At 30.2% G+C, this 20,081-nt stretch overlaps 1 protein-coding gene across 1 annotated transcript; it reads right to left on the reverse strand.

Annotated features, from left to right (window-relative positions):
- Window positions 1-10,981: 10,981 nt before the first annotated feature.
- LOC132741772 (muscle M-line assembly protein unc-89-like) lies at window positions 10,982-19,645 on the reverse strand. Its single transcript, XM_060730028.1, has 9 exons — window positions 19,513-19,645; window positions 18,709-19,047; window positions 16,996-17,304; window positions 15,846-16,157; window positions 15,130-15,417; window positions 14,568-14,882; window positions 13,958-14,104; window positions 13,588-13,621; window positions 10,982-13,375 (listed from the first exon to the last, which is right to left on the reverse strand). The coding sequence occupies exons 1-9, from the start codon at window positions 19,586-19,588 to the stop codon at window positions 13,192-13,194; spliced, it is 2,004 nt and encodes a 667-aa protein (XP_060586011.1). The 5' UTR covers window positions 19,589-19,645; the 3' UTR covers window positions 10,982-13,191.
- Between the last annotated feature and the right edge of the window lie 436 nt (window positions 19,646-20,081).

The raw sequence follows: 20,081 nt of genomic DNA on the forward strand, positions 1-20,081 counted from the left end.
TTCATTTATTTTGGTACCAAATTATATCGCTTCGTGCGAATTACTATCGCTGAATGTGCAATTTTCACACAATTCAAACAATGTTCTCAAAAACCACAAAACGTAGGATAATGCACTTTGTATTGTCATTTGAAGAAAATTAACGCGCATATGATACGCTAGGTTTTGTTTTGATTTAAGAAACGTTTGTCACCCTAATTTAACATAATAAGGTACTTACCGGGGCTCAGCAGTCGCCATTTTCTCGTGGGTATTACTATACAAAGTCACGTGATTCCCCCCCCCCCCCCGTGATTAACATAATGTAAAAAAAGCTAAAAATGTTAATCGATAAAGAGACTTCAATTTTAAAGGTTTAAAATTGTTTCTTTGTTGGTACCCAAATTTTAACATGCCGCCATGTTAATTAAGATAAACTCCACATCATGAAATTCCCAACATGGTGCAAAGTGAGCTCAAATTGTTCCCTAACCATTTAACTATAAAATAAATAGGGCGTGATAAACGAATTAGCAATGAAAAAAAAAACAATTTTGCCATTTAAGTATTGATTATAAATTTTGCAATAAAACTTAATGACTTCCTTACTAATTTTTTATCGTTTCTTTATACCAGTGATTTAACAACAAACGTGTGGACAACAAGAGACACAAGTGCGTGCCGCAATTATATAACTGTATAGATCAGAACATTTCGTTTGCATACCAGACGTCTATAACCCATGATGAAGCTTTATTAGTTCCTGAATTCATTTCCTGTTACTGGTAATCTTACGCATTTTTGTGTCAATAGTGAAGAAATCTTGTCAATCAAATCTTTTCTACGGAAAACAAGACGACTTTTCTAGATAATCAGATTTCAATAACAAGTTCATTTGTATTTCATAGAAGATTTGTCTAGGAAATCAGGTGTCCTTGACAATTTTATGACCAGGATTTAGATGTTAATCTGCCCTAACGTTTTATTTAATTTCATTTATTATATAATAAATACATATTATGCTCTTCTTTGGGTAAAATACCTTTGTTGCAGATATTAATTTAAGTTTAGGAAATATAGCTGAATATGTTTATTCAATAAATATTGTTTTCGGCAATGGCCACAATACGAAGCTATGTTTGGGAAGCAGCATTTTCTATTACTGTTCAAGTTCATTGGTCATAACTTTGATAAAAAAGACTGTCAATTTTTAAATGACACTTTGTATTTATACTGTGTTTACTTGTAGCATGTACAGTTTCAAACGTAACAGATCTACCCTCTGTGTACTCAAATGTGTACTCAAATGTGTGAATTTAATACTTAAACAAACTGAACCGCTAATATTAAATAGTATTTTCTAATATCAAATTTAAGCATAATATATAATATATATATTTGTGTCTGGTTTATTTGTAACACGGTCTTTCAAAGCCGACTTCAAATTACTTAACCCTCCCCGCTGTGAGTTTGAACCTTTCGAGTATTGAAGCTATTCAGCTCGCAGGATTACTTAATGGTAATCAATCTAGTTCATGAGACATCTTAAGGTCGCTGTTTCTGCTATGGTGCCCGTTCGTTTCTAAATTAATGTACAAATGAAACTTCTTTGAATATCTCTATGCTAAGATATCAAAACCATTTTGAGCAATACACAACTGAAAAATTAAGTATGTATCATTTATCAGAAGTCTTATGATAATTGTAAAAATCAACTTCCGAACAGAATCGGTTGTTTATGCATGTAATAATAAGTATAGCCATATTTCTGTTTGACCTTTTGTGATCAGCCGTAATTTATCAGAATAGATTTAAATTCATGTTGTTCATGAGACACCTGAAGGTGAATTACAAGATCACATCAATGGCATTGATATCGGTGTTTGCCATTGCGGATTTGTAAATAACGGTGTTTTGTAGAAACCATATGATAATACTAGTTTTAACTTCCTTTACTCATTTTTCAAACGTTCCAGTAAAGGATACACTGTCATTTAACATGATAAAGATGTTATTAACAATGGGTTTAACTGTACAACAAATATATTTTGTATTGAAAATAAATAAAGATAAAAGTAAATTTTTGTGCAGGAGCTCTGTATATAGATTAAATGAATGTGAAAGTTGCAATTTCACAAAGTACATTGACTTAACTAACGTAGAATGTATTTTCTTTATAAGCTGTTAAAACAAACACTTTTCCTAGACAGAAATGATAGATTTACAGATTTCTAGTCCTACTTCAACAATTTGTTTTTGCGTTAAACTGTAAAAGTTGTAGTGGTGTGAATGACTTGAATAATATGTCAAACCAGGTTTTGGATTTAAAGTATAGGTTCAATTATTTATTTCCCCATGTAATATTGATTCATTCGATGGATAAATTGATCATCTTTGCTTGAAAAAAAAATGTCATACATGTCTGAAGATAATGGTTAACAATCTCTACACTAGTTATACAATGAACCTGTTTGAAAATAAAGTAAAGAAAAAAATAAAAATGCGCGTTTTTGTTTTTCAAATCTTCCTCCGCGTACATTGTTTTCAATTTACTCGTTTCGTTTTATACAAAATTTAATTTTATATCTGTTTCATAAATGATAATGACTGATAATATTTATTTATTTATTTAATGTTTCCAGAGTGATTTCTAAACAAATTTAAAGCAACTCATTCCAAACTTTTCAAATAAATTTATAACATTCTATCTCATAAGCCTATGTTTATTATTATATTGTGTTTTATATTAGTATTAACTTATTAAGACAATGACGTTTGTTTATAATGCGTATACATAATACTCGCTAAACATTTTCATTACTTTGTCTTGCCAAATTGAAAGATGCAATTTAGAAGATTGTTACAAAGTAACAATTGTTCTCAAAGAATAAAAAGAATTATATAGAGGATATTGAATGAGTGTAAGTTCAAAACTGAATTTATTGCACGAGTTGAATAAAATTATATTCTGGCGAGCATAATATTATTTTATTCAACGAGTGCAATAAATTCAGTAATGAACTTACACGAATTTAATATTCTATTTATCACATACCCAAAATAAAGACCATTTAAAGTGAAAAAAGAGTCATTTTTCATTGACGCGCCTATAGAATAACGCTAACATTTAGCGCGTCTTTACACTATGTTTGTATAACGCTTATGACGTCACGTCAAAATATATGCACGGCCGTGCAATACCATGTTTACTGAGTCGCAAAATCGGCACGGGTGTGTGATAAATTGTAGTCTTAATTCATAAATGTTTTTGCTACAATGAAATAAAATCAATTATTTTGGTCAAAATTTAATTTACAAATTGAGATATATAAACTCATAAGAATTTGTTATACGTTTATCAAATATAAAAAGAAACGAAGATACGATTCTGTTTTCTTTGAATGAAGGGTTCATTTTTGGTATGGCGTGTTCATTTTGCCGTCACAAAATATGAAGCAATGGAAATATTTATTTGTTAAACATTCAAACATGATTTGAATAAAAATAGTGTTTTATTGAATAGAAATTGTTCTGATAGAATGAAACATCATTAGATATTGTTCTGATAAAATGTCTCTTTTATAATTCATAATTGATGAAATTCTACAAATGCTATGGGTTTTCAATTATTGTTCAATCGCCTTAATCAAGATAGTCAATATTTTGAGATAAACGTAGTACCATTAATTTATCTCAACGTGACAGTGAAATAAAAAATAAACAAAATGTCACTTTAATAAGCGGCTAATAGTTTTTTCTATGACCGAATGCTTCCTTATAATTAGCTTAAGATTTTGATGAAATGCAGTTTATGTTGATAAATTATATAATTGTTATATTTATTCATAAAGAACGGTGTCAGCAATACTTATTTAAATGTGTAATTTCAATTGTTTAAATTTTCATTTCAAAACAGAACTTTTTTTAAGCGATTGAAAGTAATTTCTAGTAAATTGAGTTATATTGAAGCAAACTGATTTATGTCGACAACGTAATCGTCATTTTGTCGCACTTTCGTATCGCGGGGCGCGAGGCAAACACAGGAATGGTGAACCTGATATCTAAATATACGCTATGCTTTTGCAATAGGTTTATGTAAATAAACACGTTGGTTATAACAGATGTCGGACCAGAAACTTAACTATACTGTTTGAATTTATTCAATCTGTAACTACTAAACTGTTTCAAAGTTATATTTCAAGAACTGCATTGTACTTTCAAAAAAAGAAGCCTGGCAATATAATATATTTTAAAAACATGTGTTTATTTATTAGTCATAAATAATCAATTAGTATTTTGATTTTACATGAACGTATCTGTTGCAAAAGTTAGAATCTGTTAACTTTAGCATCTTAATTATAATTAGACATTGTTTGCTCTTACACGTTCAATGTTAGATATAAATGTTAAGTGTGATGCCAAACTTTATTTCATCAAAATCAAACATGGCGATACGGCCGAGTGGTTATCGCGCTCGGGCAAAAACAAATAAAGATCACTAGACGCGAGAGTGCAAACCCATCAGGAACAAGCCCTTGTTTTTTTCCGCAAAATACGTTTCACTAATTGCGTAGTTTATTAGTTTCAGGAACGGACTTTTAATTATTTTATCTTCTTCAACAATCAAACTAAATTAAATTATGTACAAACTAAAAATCAATATAATGATTAAACTGAAATGTCTTAAACGTGTGCAATCTATAAATATTTTTGTCAGTATCGATTAGGTTCTTTAACATCGTTTTGACAGACATTTATCACCTCTTTATCGGTTATCTGTCTTGGAGGAATTCGTTCAAGTTACACCATGACATAATCCGCATTTAACCTAATCATTTACCACTAGGACTAGTAATGTATTTTAACTGACAACCGGTTATTAACGGTTTTTTTTATCTCCATTAAACAAATTTCTTTCAAATTCCCATTTGCACTTAATCCCATTATATGACTCTTAAGAGGACGGTTTTTCCACGATAATGTTGGAATGTTGATGATGAATTATTCAGAAGATATCATTTATCTTTATTTCACAGAATAATATGCACATGAATTGCTTGTTTAAAGTATTTCTTAGATAGAAATATTGCCACATTAGCCCAATAATTTAAATGTTGACCATACTAATACTTTATGTTTGAATATGGTTGTAAGCCAACTAATACTGCAAAGATATCCGAGATACATCTTGGATCAACCAACCCTTGTAAAAACTAAAGACCTGATTTAAAGCTTCGTTATCGCGTTTCAATCTTATTATGCTCGTAAATGTGTACCATCAATCGCTTTATTATCCAAACAAATGGTTTGTGTTGCTAATGCATCCTTTGACAAAAAGCGGCATTCTTATGTCATTGATGTTTTTTATATTTAAGGTTGCAAATGAATATTATTCACCTGAAATTGTTGAATGTAATAAATTGCATAATCATATACTTTTCATAACATAAATGATGTTTTTAAAGGTCGGGAGAGGCTCGTATGCGAAATACCTGAACAAGCGCGAATTTTTCTTACCATTTTGATTTAATTAAATTGGCTGTTGTTTGTTTTGGTCATTTCAATTAAGGTTTTGAATGCAGATCACTAGAATTGATAAACAATGAATTCATTAAACTGGAAAATTTTGCGCTTAAGCATGCAATTTTGAAAACGTAATAATATTCCAACATTTAGCCTTTTGCTATCTTAGTTGTCTTAGTTTTCAGTGATACATTCTAACGAACGTACTTATTGCTCAAGTAGTAATAGTAGTACAAACTTGTTCTAGTCTTAGTGAAGTAGATTCGTAAATTTGAAATTAAATAATATGTTCCTGTAATGAGCGTGTTAAAGGAACACCTCATATACATAACACTCTCGGTTTTTACAGCCACATTGCCATTAGTCTCGCATGCGGAAATGTCACGACAGACTGAGAATTAATTGCTTGAAATATTTGAGATATGTGTACGCCAGTAAACTAGTTATTAGACATACACATCTGTTTCCTTCTTCTTATTTAAATGTCTACGATATGAATGAAATATACTCAGAAATAAATTGAAGTTCGCATTTCTTTTTTGCTCTAATACAAAGTCCGAGTTAAACCGCTTTTCAATTTTGGGTAATTTTTCACAGTTAGAATATTGTTTCTAGAATATGATCTGTAACTTTACAACAACAACAACAACCAACAACAACAATTACTTTTATTAGAAAGCACGTCACAATCGTTACAAAAAGCATAAAGTGTGGATTACATGGTCCTTAATACAAAATCATACTTTAAACGTATTTTTCAATACATGGGGACAGTTTTAATACTGGTACAAACAAATAACGTTTTTACGAAATACGTCTTATATGATAAGTACATACATTTTTGTCATAAAAATATAAGTTATTGGTGAAACCTACATCAAATAGAGAATTAATAGCATTAATCTCGAAAAAAGAATAATCCTGTCATGTTGAAAAACCACAATGGACTCCCTTTAAGATACTACTTGAACTGTATGCTTAATCGTAAGTTTCATGCCTCACATGACGAACTGTTGGGTTGAATGTTATCACTTCAGATTTAGTGTAATAGTATTGATTGTGATATAACGTAACGATTTAAGTAGCTTTAAACATCATAATTCCACTGCTTCAACGCTGACTTAAACAGCTTATTCCTGTTTCTTTTGTAAGAGAGAAAGGTTAAACAGTGCTTCTTTCTTTAAACAGACGAGCATCGAAAGTTATAGTACATTAACATGAAATCGGGCAAATATCATAAATAGACGACCAAGTTAACAGAGAGTGACGGAGGACTTTTTTTGATGCCATTGGTAATCTCCATTGTGCATAAGACAGACTTATATTTCAACAGAAAGTAATCTAATGTCATTTCCAAAATTGTATCTGCATTTGAATAGTAAGGTTTTTTTTTATTATTTTGTTTATTACCAAAACCTACTTGCAACATAAGATGCGAATCTAGAATAATATATTAGCAGTTCTATCAATCGCCATGACATCTCACATCTCGAAGCTATTTCAATTTTCTCAACATGCAACAAGATCTTATTAATACCATTGTTGTTGCCAGTTTCGATTTCAATTTAGACGTAAATTGGTACCATCAATTGCAACCGAATCCAAACAAATGATTTTTATTCGTGCTTAAGAAATCTTTTGGCCGAGAATAGCAGTTCGAGAAATGGTTGTTATTTTGTCTTCAATACTGTATGATATGCATGTTTGCTAAACAACAAAGGCATTCTATTTTACAACTCATTTGCGAATAAACCATTAGATTATGGTTTACAATCGGTAAATTTTATGAAACGTTTCATTAGATACCATCAGTAGCTTTTTTATCCTTCAATAATATGGATTATTTCGATTATCATCATATGAAGTAAAAACATTTTGCTTGACACATTTCGAAAAACACGGAATAATGCATATTCAATTTTATTTATTTTTTTTTTTTTAAGTTTAGGTAAGGTAACTTTTAAGCTTGTTAAGACTGATTTGATCGAACACGCTGTGAATAGATCATCAGTTAATTCTCTTTTATTGGTACATACTGATTTATGTTCCCTCGGGCAATACTCGAACTCAACTGCCATTTGTTATTGTTTAATGTTCTTCGTGTTATAGTTGCCGTTAAGATAAGGTCCGGAACAAATATCATTTAGAAATCTTAAATAACAATATACATTAAAAATGGATGGCACACATTTTCAGTACCAGTTTGATGTGACGTTGACAATTAAGAATCGTTTCAAAAATAAGACTGAGGCAGATACAGATTTATCCTATACACAGTCTACTATTCTTTTTTATCTAAAATAGAATATTCAAATACAAAATATATTCAAATAACGTCTGAAGTTCTCTTTGATTGACATTAATCTACCTTGAGATACAATTCTGGTATCATTAAATGCTAAATTTGAATCTCATGGGGTTAAATTACGCATAAGTATCCATATGAATTCTAGATATATTTCTCAAATGCTTGCCATGGATTGATTAGGTAGACAGACTTGCATTTAAATATCACTCTCAATCAGACAAAATTCTTTTTAAATTCAAGATGTATATGATCTAAATAAATCACAGCATTATGTTTGTATCAGTCTTTAGAATTTAAGAATCATTAGCAAGGTCAAGTTCGTATACTCCTCATATTTTACCTGATAAATTGGAAATATTTTTTGGTTCGTCAATTCATAATTTTCCGCTAATTTAAAAATAAATATTCCTGGTCATATTTGAGGAACGTTTTCCATCTTTATAAAAATGTGTTCTCATTTGACAATCCGGCTTAATATCCATATCTTCCAGACAACGTAAACAAGTTTCAGTATCAAAGTATTTTAATGATTTGTCCTCATATTGTATTTGGCATGTCGGGGTTGGAAATATTGGACATTTTGTACATTTTATACATTTTATTTTAGTTGTGGGCCAATAACTTGAGTGCAACATTTTAGATAATTTGGTATATCCTTATTTACCAGAATGATTATTTTATTTGTCAAAAATACTCCAAAAATAACGCTTACAAAGGGCAAAGAAAATTCGACATTTTATTTATAATGAGTATTTTTCTTACTATTATGCGTATATTACTGTTTCATTATCTTTGCTGATATGTGTATAGAATTAAAATTGTATGCTTAAAGTCTTTGGGCTTCTGTTTAGTTCCTTTAACATAAGTACTAGTCATATATGCACATGTTTTTGTAAAAAATTATCAAACCTCTTTGATCGAAACGAAAAATAACGCATTAAAATGTTTTGAACAGTTGTATAAGTGTGGATATGATACCTTAAAATGTGTCGGAATAAGCAAGACTGTTAAGCTGAAAACGTGTAGACAGACCACTGAAGCCCGACCGTGAAATATTTAAGTTTCTAAATGAGTATATGATTTAACTATGACAGTTTAAGCTAGAGGAAAAATTCCATGTTAAAAAATCTTTTTTTTTCTCTCTTTGTTTCTGTTTGTTTTGTTTGTTTGTTTTATTGGTGCTAATCACCATCGTAGGTTGGGAAGTTTTCATGTTATGGACGTCTATAATAATTTACGTACTTTTTTCTGATTTTATATATGAAATTTTATTGTTGTTTAATTAAGATATTCTAAAACAATGAACTTCTTTTTACGATATTATCAAAGCAAATCAAGCACGCATTTGATTCTCAAGTTTGAATAATACTAATTTTATATAGTAATATTGTTTTACATACATTATGTCACTACAAAGAAGTTTGAAAACTTGTGAGCGTTTTCAAAAGTTATGGAAAAAAGTTATTTGGCTATCCCTTTTAAAGAAATGTGTGTTTGATTGTATAGCAAGATTGAAAAGTTATTGTCGCTCTTCACCATTCGGTAGTAAGAGCAAGCACCAGCATTGATCGAGTTTTACAAGGCAGAATCATTTTTACACCTGTCTTGTATAAGACAGTGTGAATAAAAGGAAATATAGATTTGCCTATCATTATAATAGTGAAATACACAATACACTAAATGTATCTTCATCTCTATTTATATTTCCCTAAACCAGGTTTATTTTTGTTTTATTTTGCAACAAACTCTTGCTTTATTGTCATTTCTATTGCGCAAATTACACATAAAACATTTCAATGATATGATCTCATTCATGAATGCGCCATATACTGTGCGTCTACGCAAACTAGTTCATCTTAATGATGTAAAATGTCAAACAATAAATAGATAAATTATGAGCTAATGAACTGCGCTTAAATGGTTTTTGTAAAAGTAAATAAATGATTTCTATCACATATTCATTTGGAAAACAGTACTTGTTTACTGTAATCCGAGCTCTTTCACGACCAAAAAACAACAACAAAATATCGCTTCTTTCAAAGACAGACACCTTCTTCCCTGATAATGAAGAAAATGCTTTATTTTATTTTAATTATTTTTTTAATTTAAAAATCACCACTTTCATGTTTAAATGTTGAATTCTGCTTAAGCCGGTGCTAGGGGGTTTGGAAGACAACTTTCATTTTTCAATACCATCAAAACAGACTCAATGAAACTGTGCCTGCATTATTTTTAACTTTGTCATTTTGTGCTTCTGTTTTTCTCTATTTAATAAAAAGATAAAACTAGATTGTGTTCGCTTAGCAAAACAGACGATTTTGACTAAGGTATTCACAATGTGATAATTTATCCATTTTGTGCATTTCTTACGCACGTTTGACGCATGGCTTCCTTGATTGGGTCTTTGATAAATTTAGTTATCAATAGCATATTATAAAGTTTTATGTTTGTAACACTTACATTCAGATGAATTAAGGCTTTAGTTTGAATGCAGTTAGACATGCACAATCGGCCTATTGGGGGAAAAGGGACTTGTTTTGTGTACTTACTGTAATACAATCCTTTCTCTACAGCCATTTGTCTACGTCAATTAATCACGTTTCCGCACAATTGACTTAGCGTGAAATCATATGTGAGAGAATTACAAATCCTGATATCATATATGCTAGTAGGGCAAACTTTGGTGTAGTCTGTTTTGTGGACGGTAATAAAATAGCAAGTTATTGCTTAATGAAAAGGTTTGAATGGGTGATGTTTACAGAATAAAAAACAAATTGAACAGATTAAAATGTAAGTACAAACAATTAAGTTGACCAGGCGATGTACTGAGAAGAGTGACTCATTGACAAATCAAATTGTGTACCAGCATGTTCATTGCTTAGAACATGTATAAAGTTATTAGTTTTTTAAATGATGAAACTCTTTCATTAAGTTCAATATTATTGCGTTTATTATAGAACATAATAAAATGATCAAATTATTTATAGTTTATAAAGTGGATTAAAGGAGCATTTCGTTGTTTCCTTCAGCAAGAAACTTTACACTCATTTATTAGTACTAATTGTTCCATGTGTCGCCGGTCTTTTTACTCAGCTTCTTTTCATCAAGTCATGGTAGGTTAGGGTTAGTAATGGAAACGAGAAAAATGAATAACTCTGTAATAAGAAAATATTAAGTACCGGTTTATTAAGGAACAATTTATAAATGATACATGAATATGAAATACAGTATATATCATGTACTGCAAAAAGGATGTCTATCTCCGATATCCAATCACTATGCACATCAACATAAACTATAGTATAGTAATATAAACAAATATTGTGGTCACTGATGAACGGTCAATGAATACAATGGACATCACAAATTTTAAACAGATATTACATGAAAATACAGCAATGGAATGAATGATAGTATACGTATGAATCTTACAAAAGTTTGAAGATATTGACAATATATTTATTTCACAAATGTCAGACTTGATGTGATTACAAAAACATTATTGCAATAAAATGTAACTTACTATCAATCGGAACTGATTCTAGTGCTAGGTTGTATATTATCTAGTAAATGAAATATAATTAACGCGGCGTTTTAGATCATCATTCATTTTTTAGTTTGTAATGACTTCAAAGCCGGCTTATCTTAAAAGCCAGTCGTCTTTATTGATAAAATGGTGGCCGCTCTAGATTTGTCATGACAATAAAAATAAATTTATAACCGAGACTGTAGTTGTTCTTCATTCCAGAAAAGGTGCAAGCTTCTTTTACCAGCGGGAAAGAAAAACCCAACAAAGTTTACGTTTTTCTTAAGGCACCCTCAATAGATCTGACGCTATACGATTACTCTTGATGTATAGGACAACCATTGTAGGTTTTTATTACTGCATTTTTAACGGTTGGTTAACTTAATTATGATATTGTTATCAATTACATCAATCTATCTATTCCATGTCTGTTATAAATATATCTCGCTGATTTAACACTTTGTTCATATTGCCGCCAGAAATGCAGAATTTGTCTATTGGGAAAAGGGGCTTTGTTTATTGTTCATTCACTGCAAAATGTTTTGTGATAAAATCTTTTCTCTGCAGTCATTTGTCTACATCAATTAATCACGTTTCCGCACAATTACCTTAACGTGATTATAATTATGTGCGAAAATTACTAAAAACAATATCTTATAAACTCCTATGAGATTAAACAAAGAATTGAACGAGGTGCAACCTCGACAGTCATAAAATAGCAAAGTTAGTCATAAACGTTAATGTATAGGTGATACGAAGAATAAAAAATACTAAAAATATTTTACTATAAGAACAATGAAAATGATAAATTGTATTATGAAACAAACCTGTACAAAAATGTCAGAAATTTTGAAATAAAGGCAATTATTAACCATATACTTTATTATATTCAATATTTTGATATATTGTTTCTGTAGATAGTTGCAAAAAAAAAACAGTTAATTTGTTTCTCTTGACGTATAATTGGATACATTATTTTGTTTATTATTGTTTTTTAGGAAGAAATATTGATAAATACATATTTCTTTTTCGAGAGACATCTTTAAATTTACAATATTCGTATAGTACATGTTTTTTTATGATGATAAAATCTTTATTTAGAGAAGGTAACAAACTAAGATTACTAAAAAAAAGAACATTTATTATACTTATTTTATGTACGGCCTTCTGATTTAACAATAACAACAAAAAATACTTGTATATCTATACAAAATTTGAAACAAAATTGTACAATTGTAAAAATACTTTTTAATGTAAAGGTAAGATATTTCATTCATTCATCCGAATGATATCATATTATAGAAATTATTAATCTTTTTATGTAATATCAACATTTAGAACAGCTACAGTGATTATTACGCATCATCAAAGAGATAATCCAAGCAAAATCGGTGTTAAAAATGAACGTAAATCAAAGGTTATATACATGACCCTCAAGGTTATTGTTGTTAAGAACTTTCTGACGTCACTTATTGCAAGTATACAAATACATATAAATAGAAAGAACAGATAGGAGTTTCTACATCAATTTTTTATTCTTATGTAGGCATAATGAAGAATTTATTGCTGCACTTTTTTATTATCTCTTGTGTACAGACTCAATCAAACCTAGTCTGCAAATTTCATGTAATTTTGCCGTTTAAATGCTTCCGAAGAATCCCTTTTATTCAGATATTTAGGATACGAAACAAAAATATTAAATATTACAAGGAGATTTGACCTTGAAAAATATATTTTTATAATTAATTAAAGTTTTATTTCTTAAAGTAAAGCAACCGTAGTACAAACCTAAAATATATAATATAATTTCAGTGTTTTACGTGCAAACACATACAGTATTTCATGCAGTTCATGTCTACTTTTTGAGCTCGTCATATGTACTTTTATCATCCCTTGAATATTCAGAAAGATCCATATACTGTGAGCTGCCCTCGACTGTAACATTGGCGATGCTTATATCGGTGCCCTTCCTAACGCTGTATTGTCCAGTCCTTGTTTTGTCTTCTACAATGTTAGACTGGGATACGTTGACATACTCCCTAATAAAGAACGAGCATGAAAAATATTTAAGGACGCAATTTAATCATTTAATTGCATATGTTAAACAATCAGGCGTACTAACACTGAATACTAGGTTGATTTATTGCTATATCTATTTCATGTCTTAAGCGGATAGTGTATTGTTTGTACTTTAAAATCTTACATAAACATTGTATCAACGTATAGGTGTCTTTATATCGAAAGTACTTACTCTTGTCTTACATTTCCTTCATGTGACTGCGACCCTGAAAAATGAAGAACATATCGATCTACAAAATGATAAATTGTACTTTTCATTCATTTTATAAACGTCAACACAGTCCATTGATTTCGTAGACAATGTCGTCAACAAATCTATTATTTAACAATTTTATTTAGATATAAAAAATCTGAGTATGACGTTTAACATGCTTATATATTTTATTATATTTCTAACAGCCAGAATGATAACCACTGCGAAATTGTAAAATGTCTAGTTTGCCAAATAACGCCTGTTGTAAACAAAACATTAATTTAAAATAGGAATGAACACAGTTTTGGTTATTATGCTTAGAACATTTAAGTTATTATATTCATATTACATTTTTTGCTTGCTTTCATTCTATACAGAACGGTGACCAGTATTCCAACAAGTATTGCATTCACTATTCCAAGAGATACTCCAGTTATGATTGTGTTTTTATTAGCATCACAAATAGGATTACAAATGTTACATTTCGCTTCTTCTCCTGGTAACTCGTTTGAAAATGAAAAAAGAAAATTGTTTTATGTAATGCAGGAACAGAACACAGATAGCACAAAATTTATAATCGGTACACATTACCATATAATAATCCATATGATAATAAACATAAAGAAGTCAACATAAACAAATCTGTATTTGTAAAGATGTGGATTGATTCATCATACGATGTTTATTTTTTTTCTTATCCATTTATAAACTAGAACCTCATGCAATTATCGTACTTTCTGTTGCAGGCAAACAAAACGTTCGGTGACTTAAAATTTGATATAAAAAAACACTTATAAGACAGTTGTACGCACGTTTTAGGTCCACTATAGACCACTATTTTTTATACTACCTCGTCGACTTTTGTAGACGGAAATAAATTTTGCCAACCTCTTCATATCATAACCTAAGCGTATCAACACATAAACGTGCATACAAACTAAATATAAATTGAACACTACCTTCGTCCGATATCGTTTCAGCCAAGTTAAAGTGTTGAATGAACGTTCCTATACTGTTATTTACAATGAGTCTATACCGTCCGTAATCAGTCTTTGTTATGTTAAGGATAGTCAAATTAGACTTTAACGCTGTTGATGTTATCAGTAAATCTCTATTAGCCAAAACTGGGGTCCAGTTTGCGCCATTTTCCTTCTGCCAAGAGAATCCCTTTGAGCCTGGATTTGGATAGGCTAAAGCAGTAAAACTCATCATGGCCTGCACGTGTAATATGCTTGAAATATTCTGATCTACCCGAAACAGCGGACGCGGTGTACCTGTGATAGAAAACTTATTGTTGTTGTGTTTTTTTAGGGTTTTTTTGGGGGTTTTCTAGTTTTGTGTATTTTATGTTTTACATCATTAGGTAAAGGTCATATGACGATTTTAAATTTACGGGCTTAAACACTCAAGGAGGAACACCCAAAACACACTTGAAAGTTTAAACAGAAACTGGTGCTTTTGCATTCTTTGTATCTAAAATAGATACTGTAGTTTTTCTACGGTCAATGATATTTTACTTACAATTAACAAGTAACTGGATGTTCCTTCTAGAAGACCGTCCAATCTTGTTGCTTCCTTCACACGTGTAGTTACCGCTATCAAGGCATGATACACTATTTAAAGTGAATGAGACATGATTAACACCTGGTGATTCATTTTTAACCTTGCCTTTAAATAGAATCTTTACAGACGAATCTGGATTGCTGTCAACTTCACATAATAACTGCACGCCTTCATCGTTTTCGTCCAGAATCACAGTTGACGTCCCTTTATGTCCTTTCACAACAAATGAAAACACTGATGCCGGATCTTAAAGATGAAGCATGCCGCTTGTTTCAATAATGTTGCATGCAAATCATACATGTGTATAGTAAAATCATTTGTCTGTATCAAAGAAAAATATTTTGTTGTTTAGGTCGCATTCATATAAGCATGTTATCTGATATTTAATTCTAAAAGTTTGGATGCAATAATGGAGAATAGATATAGTGAAGGCTATCAACAAAATTGTATTATATTAATGAGTTCATAATATTAATATAAACCTTGATTTTGAAAGGAAATGCGGTTTCATCATTTCATTATAAAACGTACAGAACCTCAAATCATTCACTCATCTGAGGTTCTCAAAATCATAATTTAATTGACAATTACGTAAGAACGTCAGTACTCTCAATTCCGTCATGCATACCGAGTAAATAGCATATCTCTCAAATTATGAAAAAACTAATACTTACATAAAACATCGAGGAAAAACGTTTCAGAGCTTGATCCTATCTTTTGTCGGTTAGTTGTTTGTGTAATATCGTTAGTTGCAGTACATTTGTAGAGTCCAACATCTTTTCTGGAAATATTTTGCTTCACGAGCTGATTTCCAATTGTTGAAGAATCAGGAATATCATACCAAGAGTTTGCAAGCGAACTATTCAATTTTCTTTTCCATAAATATGTAGTTAAAATCGGATTACCAGGATCAACTATACATTCAACTGATAGAGTGGATCCTTCAACTATCGGCCCAACTTTAAAGGGTTTCACAAATGGAGCATCTGAAATCAAAGCAAGCACTTCAATGTAAAATGTGTAGAGGTGGAGCCGAATCTTCAGTTTTCACATAATTTTGATTTTGTCAATACTTCCAAGGGATCTAGAATATCTGCACATTTAGATGGGACTGACTCATTAAGTTTTGGATTCAGTCGATATCAGAATGTGTTGAAGTTTTGCTTGCTACCCTATAAAAGACTTGGTGGGGCCGAGCCTACAATTTTCATAATTGTTATTGTTTTCAATGCTTCTCGGAAGTATCTCTCCTTTTCAAAAATTGTTTGTTGTCTCAACAGAACCCTTTTTCTAGTTAACTTAAATTGCATAAAACAATATTCCTTTAATATTTACGGAACATTCAAATTAGGTTGTCAATAATACAAAGTATCTATAACATAAGGCATGTCGATAAAACTAAGAACTTTGATAATATAAGGCCAAGGTCAAATATTATATGTGAATAACATTCTTAAATACAGATGTAATTGATATGCTTAAATAATAGTTTGATCTTTACTATGGTAATACATCACAAAACTAAGATAATAATGCAGTAAAAGCTGGTTCACTCAGTTTTACAAAAGCGTAAGGTGTTAAGCTATGATCTTTTACTTCTTTACATGAAAAAGAGTTACTGAAATCATAGTTCATAAATCTGTGATAGGATGGTCTTATTTCTAGATTTAAAGCAAATGCTTTTAATATGAGCAAAATAGATAGAAGATCTTAGTATTGCATTATAACGTATGCAATATTATGCCATCCCATCCTTTCAACTTCTTCAAAATACAAAGAGATACAGTCACTTAAAGTTTTATATACATTGTTAATTATACTAACAATAGACATTCATTCTTAAAAGGTCACTGCTGACCGATGTATATGCATTACTGACATCTTCTGTTGCTGAACACGTAAATTGCAGATTAACATCTTTCCTGTCAATATTTGATATCGTCAGATTATTTCCAGTGCTAGAATAAGTATATCTTTGGTCATTTGCATCGCTGTTGTTTACTTTCCAGTTATATGTCATCCTAAGGTTAGGGTCATTAGGTGTTGTTGTCGATGCACTACTGCATATTAATACTGCACTTTCGCCCTCTAATGGCATTTTTTCCAATTTAATTACTGGTTTTGTAGGCACACCTGTTAATGTCGAAAATTATAACTATATATCAACATTGCATAATTATATAGACAAATAAAGTCTACCATTTGTAAATAAAAACAAAGCAAATAGATTTAGTATAGAAGCTTCATTGACAACATAATAAAATAATTAATATGGAAAGTTACTATGTTACTTTCCTATCATTGCTTTTAAGTACGCTTTCAAAGAAAATTGAATATAGAGATGTTGCAGACACATGTGAAAAAGTTAATGGTAAGACAACACTATGTATACTTTGAAGAATAGATAAGAAGCTTTTTATGTTTACGGTAAAGAATTTAATAAATCAGTTTCAAATAGCTTTCATCATTATTCAAAGAAAAAAAATCATTTATATAATATTATCATTATTTCAAATAAATATATACAGAGCCTACGTATACATCATGATAAACTGCTAATGTAATTACCTTGTTATGTTGATTTTCTATAGGCCAAGGGAAGTTATTCTTACTGTTAATGCAAGTGCAGAACGTGACTATAAATATTGTACTCAGTATTTGTAACATATCTGTTACGTGTGTTATTTTGTAAAAAAAACATGATAGGCTGTCATTGTTTATTCTCTATTCAGCCGCTATATTTTCCAAGTTCACTTCAGGGTATCATCACATGAGTGACTATGTCAGCCAGATAATTGAATTATTTGTAACCTAGAATGCTGTTCGCGTCTTGAATATCTTTTGGTTGAATAGTAAGAAAGTAAGCATTCAATTTAATCGGAAGTTATTGCGTGGAAATATGTGTAAAAATGGTATCAGCGACAAAGTGTTATTTTACAAATAGAATCAGTTAAAGGCGATAAAGAATATTCTGGATAGGATCAGACTTGACATATCATAACCGTAGAAATGGGTTTGTATGTAGATTTCTAAATAAAAAACAGCTTATTGTATGTTATATGACTGGTAGATATTTTTATTTGCTAAAAGTACAATTACAACTTAGCAGGAAACGATAGTTGAGTTAGTGTTACTCTTGGTTCATTGTGTTACTGTAACAGTTAGATTGAGTTTAAAATTTCTTATCATTACATATTTATTCGGGGAAATAAATAAATAACACATAGGTTTGTGGAAAACAGTAAAAATATCATCCCTCGAAAAAGTGATAAGACATTCACTGTTGCCCAAAACACTATGTGTTATTAGTGTAATATAAATTTATCTTGATTGTTTTACTGATACTGTATATTTTTAACTTATTCTTAGAGAAACAATTACCCTAATAGTTTTTAAACAACTTATAGTTGGATTTGGAGTATATAATTCATTAAAGTGCTACATACTTCGCACATAATATATTTACCTGGTTTATGTATTGTACTTTGTATGTTTAAATATGGTGAAAGCTTTTGTAAATTTCTTGTTTTATCTTACCTAGGATATAGACCACGATACATCCCTTCACTTCTCTGCTTGCTTGATTAACTGAAAGCTTGTATGTGCCTCCATTTGGTGATTGTAAGTTGTCAATTTTTACTGAGAGATCTCCAGTAGCTGCGTTACCAGTAAATGTGCAATTGTTGCATGCGGATAAATATGTGTTTACACCATCTTTATATACTGCAGACACTAATGGAGAGTCAAGATTCGACAATATCTGGTTTACAACACTAAGAGAAGAATCCTCAGTGTTAACGGTTCTTGCTTGAAACTGAATGATCACATCGTCCCCAGATCTTTTGTGAGTTGCAGTTGTTGAAGTACAGCCAAGTACTAAAATAAATCTATCAATAATAAATGATCCTGATTAAAGGTAATATGCATTATAATTCAAATGACTTTAATTTATGTAAACTTGATATTGCTTATAAGTCCTTTAACTACTCTTTGAATTTAGTTATACCACATGATCCGCTTTCATTATGAGTTCATCTTGATTCTTCTATATTACATGTATTTATAAAAAATACTTCATCCAGAGATGTAATAAACAAAGCATTGCATTGCAAAATCATCCCAAATAACCTCGACAACAATTATCTTAGTGGAATCGTATTCATGCACTACGAAATATACCGACCTTATATTGCTCAATATCAATTCATTTAATTGTGTGTTTATGTTATCTATATAGTGACATAAATCTATACAACAAGGAAGTAAGTGTAGCCTTGTGGAAAGGTTCGCTCATTATTCATAATATTTAAGAATAAAAATAAAATTTCTCATGTTATTTACCTTGATATCTGTGAATAATTATCCAAAATAAGAAAAATAAACTTATATTCAATACAAAACACATGTTATTTGTCATCTGTTAACGTATTTAACCTATATTTGATAATTTCACCCCCATCATATAAGGAAGTAAAAACATGTAGACTCTATACACATATTTTTAAAGCGTATTCGAAATAACATCGTAAAACTTCACGGTTTGTTATACATCAGATAATTTATCGAAATTTAAATTTTGTGTTCATATAAGCTAAATGCTTTAACATTTTATAAAAAAGTTAAAGTTCCTAACATGTTTTGTCATGCATGTGCATATTAAATGATATAAATCTAGGCTTGTAAAAATCAGGTTGATTAAAATTAATTTACGATTAAAAATTTGAGAACAACCAAAAGCGTTTTAACGCGTTTGTTCCATAGAGGAACGAACGAGGGAATGGACGAATAAATGAACGAATAATTAAATGAATGAATGAATGAATGAATGAATGAATGAATGAATGAATGAATGAATGAATGAATGACAAGGGAGGAAAAAACTAACGACGAATCAGTCAATTCTGATGTTT

This window comes from Ruditapes philippinarum, unplaced genomic scaffold (genome assembly GCF_026571515.1).
Source record: "Ruditapes philippinarum isolate M1 unplaced genomic scaffold, ASM2657151v2 ctg267_1_1_1_1, whole genome shotgun sequence".
Classification (NCBI taxonomy): domain Eukaryota; kingdom Metazoa; phylum Mollusca; class Bivalvia; order Venerida; family Veneridae; genus Ruditapes; species Ruditapes philippinarum.